At 36.2% G+C, this 9082-nt stretch overlaps 1 protein-coding gene across 2 annotated transcripts in view; it reads right to left on the bottom strand.

Moving 5' to 3' along the window:
- Positions 1–760: 760 nt before the first annotated feature.
- ARMC1 (armadillo repeat containing 1) overlaps positions 761–9082 on the bottom strand; it is a 38583-nt gene continuing 30261 nt past the window's right edge. For both annotated transcript variants that reach the window (XM_072804444.1, XM_072804445.1), the window contains exons 5-7: positions 3857–3973; positions 3697–3771; positions 761–2934 (exon numbers count right to left, since the gene is read on the bottom strand). In XM_072804444.1, coding sequence (XP_072660545.1) covers positions 2743–2934; positions 3697–3771; positions 3857–3973 — 384 coding nt within the window. In that variant the 3' untranslated portion in view covers positions 761–2742. The remainder of the gene's footprint in view (positions 2935–3696; positions 3772–3856; positions 3974–9082) is intronic.

Here is a 9082-nt window from a genome sequence, read left to right as displayed (position 1 = left end):
AAATAATTACCCCATAAAGTATAAGAATTATCTCCATTCCATTAAATGAAGAAAAACCCCAGAGATTAAATTATTACCTAAAATTACACAGCCATTAAGTTATAAAACAGGAAATCGAAATAACTAGTAATAAATTTCTCCTATAACAATTCTATAAGACTCATGATATTATAAGTTGACCTTAACTTCATTATTCAGTGGATCAAGTATTATGCTCCCCTCCCACTTTTTTTGAAAAATAAAAACCAAATGACAAAGCAAATAAGAAACTTGATACTCACCAATAGACCATAAACCTGCCAGAAAAAAAAAAAAAACAACCTGACATTTTCCCTATTTGCCCAACAAGTTAATTACTACCTGTCATTTGTTTTTACTGATTTAAGAAAAAATTCTAAAAAAAAAAAAAAAAAAAGAAAAAAGAAAAAATTCTTTGTTCATCCTCCAAAAAAAATACTTGCACAGTTACTGCTAGCCAGTTACAGCTACAGACTCTCGGTTCTCAAAGAGCTCAGTTGGGAAGAAACACTGGTAAATATCATTTCAATCTAATTTAAGTGCTACAATGAGTGTATGTAGAGAAGCAGCTGATCCAAACCCACGGAGAGGCAGGTGTGGTGCTGGGAAGATGAGGGGAAGATGCATGGGAATGAGTCGGGTAACGCACCTGCAGGGAGTTAGGAGAAGGTGCCAGGCAGTGTGGATACAAACAGGCTCAAGAGTAATCAATAATGCTTATATCACAAAGATGCAATATCCATTCAATTTTAATTATGTTACCTTTTATTATTTTACAATATATTTCAAAAAATGCCATTACAGTTGCCTTAACTGCTCTATAAGACCTGGAATAAAAGAACACTTAGAACACACAAACATCAAGCTGTAATACCTACTTGTACTGAACCATTACTACCAAAGAGACGTAGTTTTTTTTAAATAGGCAGATGTGTGGCGATGCAAAATAAAATACAAACTTGTTAAAACAGAACAGTAAACTTTGTTTTAATGGCTATAGAAAGGAGGTGGTTTTGTTTTTGTTTTTCAACACATCTGGTTCTGGCAGCAAGTTTATTATGCATTTAAAACAATACAGGCCCTGAAAGCTTCTATTTTCAGTTGTGCGTGTCAGCTGAATCAGAGCCCAGATACATAAAAAATATTCTCAACACCCTCAATACCTCTCCCTCCAGAAGGTTGTGAACTCGAGATTGTTGTTGGTGAAGTATATTACAATAATTTTTTTCCAGTGATACTGGATGCTTTTAATTTTCTCTAAAAGAGAAGCGATGAAAATGCAAGGAAACCCTCAAGGGTCCAATTTTCACTTCATATTCTCCACAAGCAGTACAGTAGCAGCTCTACATGTTGATGAAAAAGAATTTCAATTTCTCCATATGAGTTTCTTAATCATATTAGCACTAAAAATTTATCTGGATTTAGCTGGATTTCCACCAAAAGGAAAATTTTAGTTGCCAAATATTTCAGAAATTTAATAAAGCATTCCATATATGTAATTAGCTCTTATCTACCAAAAAATATATATGTATATATATTTATATTTATTTATCTTACCTTCACTGAAGTTCTTTTTTTCTGGCTGGACATGAGAACAAAATTAAGTGGACCAATGCTGGCTTTATTTCTCTATAAGCAATAATTTGAGTCTTTTTTGTTCATTCAGTATGATTGCATGTTCATAATAAATTCACAAAAGGCAATACAAGGAAATACCTACTGAATAGGCATCTGCCAAGCAATTCATGTTTTAAGGTTAGACTCTACCAAATGGCACTATGGCATAGGCATTTGATTTTTGTTTTCTTTCTTCAAGTCTGTTAGTTCTTGACTTTTTTTTTTTTTTTTTTCTAGCAAGGGATGGTATATGAACACAAAGTAAGGACTAAAGACCATCTATAGTCGCTCTCAATATTATGCTGGACGGAACTCTTAAGAGCTGATAAAAACCACACTGAGCAACAGTCAACTGGAGCATCTGATCACACTCAGTCTCCAATAGTACTTTGCTAATATACACGTTTCGTCCTTTCAGCTGATTCTGGGTTGATCTTATTAAAATTACAACAAAATAAGACGACAAAGTTTTTGTAGACTTGTATTTTTAGAGGACTGCTTTGTCCGTATGAATGTGTTTTAATTTGCAAAATGTCTCTCTAGTAATGTTCTTTCTATAAACATGGTTGGCAAAATTAAAAAAGGCACAAAAGGGGGATGAGAAATGTTTTCATCAATTTTCAGTGAAGAGTATCAAAGCAAGTATCTTTCATGAAGAAAAGCAGAGAAGATGTTCAGTAATTCATGCACAACTTGAGCTAAAAAAAACCCCCCACAAACCCCCCCCCCAACTTCTCTTCAGATAGGTCCTGAGGCTTGAGGAGAAAATAAGTTTTCCTAATCACGTGCTTCATGTAAAATAAAATGTAAAGCTGCACATACATATGTTTGGTTTAACAGTGGACCCATGTTTTTTAAAAAGTGAGGCAATTAAAGGAAAACAGAACCAAAATACCTTCATAAACAAAGAACTCCACCTGTAGCCTCTGTCCTTCTTACCACTTAGTGGGGCAAAATGTCCAATAAAATGTAAAATGCAGCATACGCAATCATATAATCTAAAAACTTTTCATGATAACTTATTGCAAATTGCACTTGACAGTTCACCACAACAATGGAAAACTGGCCCCTTGTTGGTTCACACAGTCCTTGAGACTCAAACTGAAGTCACCAGTAAAAAGATCTGGATAAAAAGTTTGCAGCTGTGCTCAGCCAGCTAGCTCCACCCTCTGGGTGTGAGCCGACCCGGGACACTGCTTTGTCTTGCTCCTTTGTCGGACTCTCATCCTCAGGCAGGTAGTCAGGCAGTTCTGTGTTCTGCTCTACTTCCACAGGTGTATCCTGGAATGGGACCAGCATCTGATATGGAGAACATGTTAAGAGTTAGTATAAAATCAACCTAAGTGACACGGATACATGTCTTTAGTCAAAAGTCAACTTTACTCCTCATTCTAATCACTGTTTCTCTCAAGAGCTATGTTCCTTTAAAAATTTTCCTCTTACATGAAGGGTAGGCCCAATTGCTGAGCACAGAAAAGCAGAAATATGAAAACTAAGATGATTTTCTCCTGAGGCTCCAAGAATAAAGGTGCAACTCCTGTCTATTTAAAGAAAACAAAAGCAATTATTTGGCTACTGTAGGCCCCTGAACCTCCTTTCTGTGGGAAGACAAACAGGCTAAAGGGATACAAATCTGTCTTCCCTATCACAAAACTGGGGGCAAAAGTAGCAAGAGGCAAAGACTTTCACCAAATTTATCTATCCGTGGTGGGAACAGACCTTTATTTTTTGGATTGGCAAAACTAAACTAAGGTTAAAAAGACTTTAAAAACCAATGCAAGGAAATTAGATATCCTTTATTTCCGTACAAAATTAGGAAAACCTCTCCACTGAGATAAAGAACAGACTCTGAAATCCACAGAATATAAGAATAGACTTTGAAATCTATAAAATCTCTCTATATTTCTAACAGAGTTAACCTTAGCCAAGAAACATTAAGATAACCTGACCCAACAACACTCCTATATATTTGGCAACTAATAGCCTGAAAATAATAGCAATCTGCTAGCCATAAAGGATAATCAAGAGTCAGGTATAAAGAAAACTAAATAAAGCATTTACCTCTTCTCCACTTTCACTTTTCACAACTTGCTGAGCCTTCATAACCTTGGTTGATGCTATCGCTGATGCCAAAGCCTAGGCCAGGATTAAAAGGAACAATTTTGAACACTGATTGGTTTACCCATAAACTCAAGAATATTCAGCCATTTAAAATACTAACCTCTGCTTTCAAATCTGAACGGATCCGCACCACACATCTCTGAACAGCCATTTGAAAAGTAAAGCTAATAACACCTTTAATTTTTAACAAAGCCTCTTCACAGAGATTTCTCCGAGACTGAAAAGGTAAGAAAATCACAAATTATTAAAATTGCCAAATAATAAACGGAAACAAATTAACTCAAACCACACTAAATTAGTCATTATATGGGGGGAGGGGGGTAATAAATATGCCTATTTCAGTTCTACCGTCTCATACTTAAGGGCATGCTGGATATAGTGTTTGGTCAAGTTTATTAAATTTTATAAAATTAACATACTAGTAATTCCTGCTGGATTTTTTTCAAGCTTCATTACTAATACTTAGTTTCAATAATTTTTATCAGAAACAAGTTTGCCAATGTTAATTCTTAATGCAAAAGGAATGGAAGAACAATACAGAAAAAAATAAATTTTTATAAAGTTTTACTGGAACACAGCCGCACACATTTGTTTATCTAACGTCTGAGGCTAGTTTCATACTATAGCAGAGTTAGTAGTTACAACAGAGACCATATCTGCTTAACCTAAAATACTTACTATCTGGTCCTTTAAAGAAAAGGTTTGCTGACCTCTGCTCTGGCTTAAAAATCTAAGGATAATTCTGATAAACTGATGTTACAGTTAGTGAGTGTTCAGTGTTTGAGTCATTTTTTTTTTAAAGCAGTTGGTATTTATAAATATCACTGCATCCTTCATTTATGGCATTCTCAATGATTACCATTGCATTCTCAAGGGTTTTTTTTTTTTTTAAGATGTTATTTATTTATTTGAGAGAGGGAGAAAGGGAGAGAGAGCATGAGTGAGGGGTAGGAGCAGAGGAAGAAGCCAACTCAGCCACACAGGTGCCCCCCTCAAGAATCCCTCATTTTAGTTTTCATTTTCCTCTGACAACACAGTGTCACATACTCCTTTAGTGTTTGACTCCTAGTAATACACTACTGAGACCACTGTTTATTCCATCTGTCTCATCTTACCTACAAGGTCCAGTGCCTAAAACTAAGTGACTTTCTTTCCTACTTTGTCCCTTAGTAGACTATTCTCATCACTTCAACCATTATTACCATGGAAAACATAGATGTATATCTCCAAGACGACTTTATTTTTCATTTGCTATCAGACATACCCACTTGGATATCAAGTGGTCATCTCAAACACAAGATCCAAGCAAAAATGGATTAAAAAGTAACTAGAGGGGTGCCTGGTTGGCTCAGTCTGTTAAACATCAAATTCTTGATTTCGGCTAAGGTCATGCATGAGATGGAGCCTGCTGTTGGGCTCCACACTCAGTAGGGAGTCTGCCTGAGAGTCTCTCCCCCCACCTCTTCCCTTCCCCCCTACTTATTTTCTCTCAAAAATAAATGAAATCTAAAAAGAAAAGAAAAGAAAAAAAAGACAGTTTCACCTTATCCCTCCCCTCCACCTCCAGCTCACATATCGTATCAGCACCTCTACATTTTCCTGTCTTTACTGAGACCAGGCATCTGAATCAGTTATTTCTGACATGACAGACATCTGCAATTGACCCTAAGTCCCTGGATCACCCTGAGAAACACTGCTTCAAATTACCTGATTCACTCTTTTCTTCCATTGAATACAGTCAATCTTCAAATTTATTCCAACAATCCTTTAAAAGAACTCTTTAATCATTGCTTTCCTCCCTACTAACATTATAGTACGGAGCCAGATTCAACTTGCTAACACTTTATTTTAGATTTTAGCAATCGATTTCATACAATATATTGCCCTGTTTTCTTGTCTGTGCTTTGTTGAGTTTTATCATTTGGTTTGTGCTGGCTTTCAAAAGGAACTGTATTATTTTTATTCATTAAACTTAGATGGCACTGTTGATATTTTATATATCCTAATCTCATCCATTCAAACAATTTACATCTACCAGAGCTTGTTTTCTAGAAACTTTTCAGGACCTTGTGACCCCAGTTTCAGTAAGATAGTTGTTAACTATCTTATTTGGCAATGTCATGGATAATATGCATATGAAAATTCTCCCCTCACTCTTACTTCAAGAATCCTAAATCCTGGGATCCCTGGGTGGCGCAGTGGTTTAGCGCCTGCCTTTGGCGCAGGGCGCGATCCTGGAGACCCGGGATCGAATCCCACGTCGGGCTCCCGGTGCATGGAGCCTGCTTCTCCCTCTGCCTATGTCTCTGCCTCTCTCTCTCTCTCGCTCTCTGTGTGACTATCATAAATAAATAAAAATTAAAAAAAAAAAAAAAAGAATCCTAAATCCTGAGGCCTAAATGCTGTGGATAATCTAAAGTAACCTACCTGGCATAGCTAAAAAGCTAAGTGGTAATCAGGTTGCTACTCTTAAATATATAAAGTTATATAACTTAGCACTGCTCAAAATAACTTCAGGAAGACTTCCAAATCCAGTCAAGATGGAGTAACAAGGACTGGATCTAACCTCCAGGCTTAAATAACTGAAAATACAGACAAAATAAAATGAATAAAATAATAATTTCCAGACAATGAGAAACAAACATCCCTGAGAGAGGGAAAACAAATGAAATGAGCTCCACAAGAATATGAACATATTGCCTAGAAAGTTTCCAGGCTATAACTTAGAAAAGGAGAACTCAAGGGAAACCAGCAGTCTTCTTCATTTAAGGACACCGCTGAAAATTCAGGGAGGTCAAGGCACAGAGCACAGGACAGAGCACAGGAGAGGGCAGAGCTATGCAAAGAGGGCCCACAGAGAGAGGCATGCACTGGAGATCTGGAGTGAGCTCCTATCAGGTTTTCAGCTGAATGATTATCAGTACATGCATGTGAAGAAAGAACCTGAGGTTAGGTAAAGAACCAGGTTGCAAAGGAATAGAAGAAATAGTTCTGCAGGCTCAAATCACGCTGGAAATACTTCAGGTTTCCATCAGACAGAGTGAAAAAACTTTGATATACATGGGGCATGAACAGAGAACCCAGAAGAGTACTGACTCAGTAGTGTAGCAAAATTATCCCTAGGATAAAGGGTGCTACGGTCTTGCCTAACAAAACTTAAAAGCAAGCCTCAAAAAGAAGTGTTTGCAAGTAACTGTGATCGAGAACAAATCTCAAGAATATTTTTAAAGGATATGCATACAAATAAATATATGCTATATCCAACAAAGTTTGCAATGCCTAGCATCCATTTAAAAATTACCAAGAATGCAAAGAAAAAAAAAAAACCCCAAACCAATCTGTAATTAGAAAAGTCAATCTATAGTTACAAAAATCTATAAAAAACATACTCAAAAAACACAGATGATTAAATTATAGATAAGGACATCAGAGATAGAGAGAAGTGTAAACATGTTAAGGAGATACACAAAAGACCCAAACAAGTCAAACTTCTAGAATAAGGGGAGCCTGGCTGGCTCAGTTGGTAGAGCATGCAACTCCTGATTTCAGAGTCATGAATTTGAGCCTCATGTTGGGCATGGAGCCTACTTAAAATAAGAAAATAAATAAATATAAATAAAACAATGTCTATGGTAAAAAAAAAAATACACTGAATGAGATTAACAGGAAACTAAACACTTGTAAAAGAAAAATTTAGCAAATACAACAACAGAAACTATCCAAAATAAAAGAGGTAAAAAAAAAAAATTAAAAAAAAAAAAGCAGAGTATCAGTGATCTGTGAGACTTCACATGGTTGAATATGTGTAATAGGAATCTCTGAAAGACCAAAGGGAAAGGTGGGCAGTAAAAATATTTGAAGAAATAACGGAGGGGTGCCTGGATGGCTCAGCTGATCTGAAGAAATAATGGAGGGGCACCTGGATGGCTCAGTTGATTAAGTGTCTGCTTTGGGGTCAGGTCATGATCCAGCCCCGCATCAAGTTCCTTGCTCAGTGGGGAGTCTGCTCCTCCCTCTTCCTTTGTTCTCCATTCCCCTTCTGTGCTCTTTCTCTCTCTTTCAAATAAATATATAAAATCTTTAAAATGAAAAAGAGATAATGGAAAAAATTGCCCAAATTTGCTGCATACTATAAATTCAACTGAATAAACATGAAGAAAATTATACCAAGGCACATTATAAACAAATTGATCAAAAGCAATGATGAAAGAGAAACTCTTAGAAGTAGGCAGAGTGAGAAAAATAAGATATATTACATACAGAAAACAAATAAGAATAATAGAATCCTTGGGACACCTGGGTGGCTCAGCGGTTGAGCATCTGCCTTCGGCTCAGGGCGTGATCCCACAGTCCCGGGATCGAGTGCCGCATCAGGCTCCCTGCGTGGAGCCTGCTTCTCCCTCTGCCTATGTCTCTGCCTGCCCCTCTCTCTGTGTCTCTCATGAATAAATAAATAAAATCTTTAATAAAAAAAAAAGAATAATAGAATCCTGAATAGAAACAAGGCAAGGAAGATGATAGTAATGTCTTAAAGTATGGTGTTTAAAAAAAAATCCTGTCACCTGGAATTTTACACCCAGGGGCGGGGGGGGGGGGGGGGGGGGGGGAGGGAAGGATTCTTCCAGACATACAAAACCAAAGGAGTTAAAGACTTCAATACCTGACTTTCAAAAAGAATAGAATAACTAGAGAGAAGATGAGCAAGAAAAAGAAGACTTAAGTAACAGTATAAATAAACAAAACTTAACAAACACTTCTAATATTCCAAACAACAGTGCATACATTCTCAGGTATGTGTGGAACATTCACCAAGATAGACCATGGTAGGCCGTGAAACAAGCCTCAATATACTGAAAAGGATTGAAATCATACAATGTTGTCAAATCTCACATGAAGTGAAATTAGAAATTAATGACAAGGAAATTTGGAAAATACAGAAATACATGGAAATAAACTCCTAAATAACCAATGTGTCAAAGAAATCACAAGAAAAATTAGAAAATACTTTGAAATGAATTAAAAAACCCCCACCACATAACAGATCTGATGGCATATAAAGTACTGCTTAAACAAAAATTTATATTCACTACATTAAAATAGAAGAAAATCTCAAATCAATCACCTAAATTTCCATTCTGAGAAAGCCCAAAGCAAAAGGGAGGAAAGAAATAATAAAGATTAGAGCAAGGAAAAAAGAAACAGAAAAAAGGGGGAAAAAATAGAAGAAAAAAATATCAATGAAAATAAAGTTGGTTCTTTTAAAAGATCAACAAAACTGAAACCTTTTAGCTAGACTAAGAAAAAGAAAGAACCTCAAAGTACTAAA

Source organism: Canis lupus, chromosome 28 (assembly GCF_048164855.1).
Source record: "Canis lupus baileyi chromosome 28, mCanLup2.hap1, whole genome shotgun sequence".
Classification (NCBI taxonomy): domain Eukaryota; kingdom Metazoa; phylum Chordata; class Mammalia; order Carnivora; family Canidae; genus Canis; species Canis lupus.
Note: the sequence above shows the minus strand (reverse complement) of the source record. Positions and strands in the feature narration are given on the sequence as shown.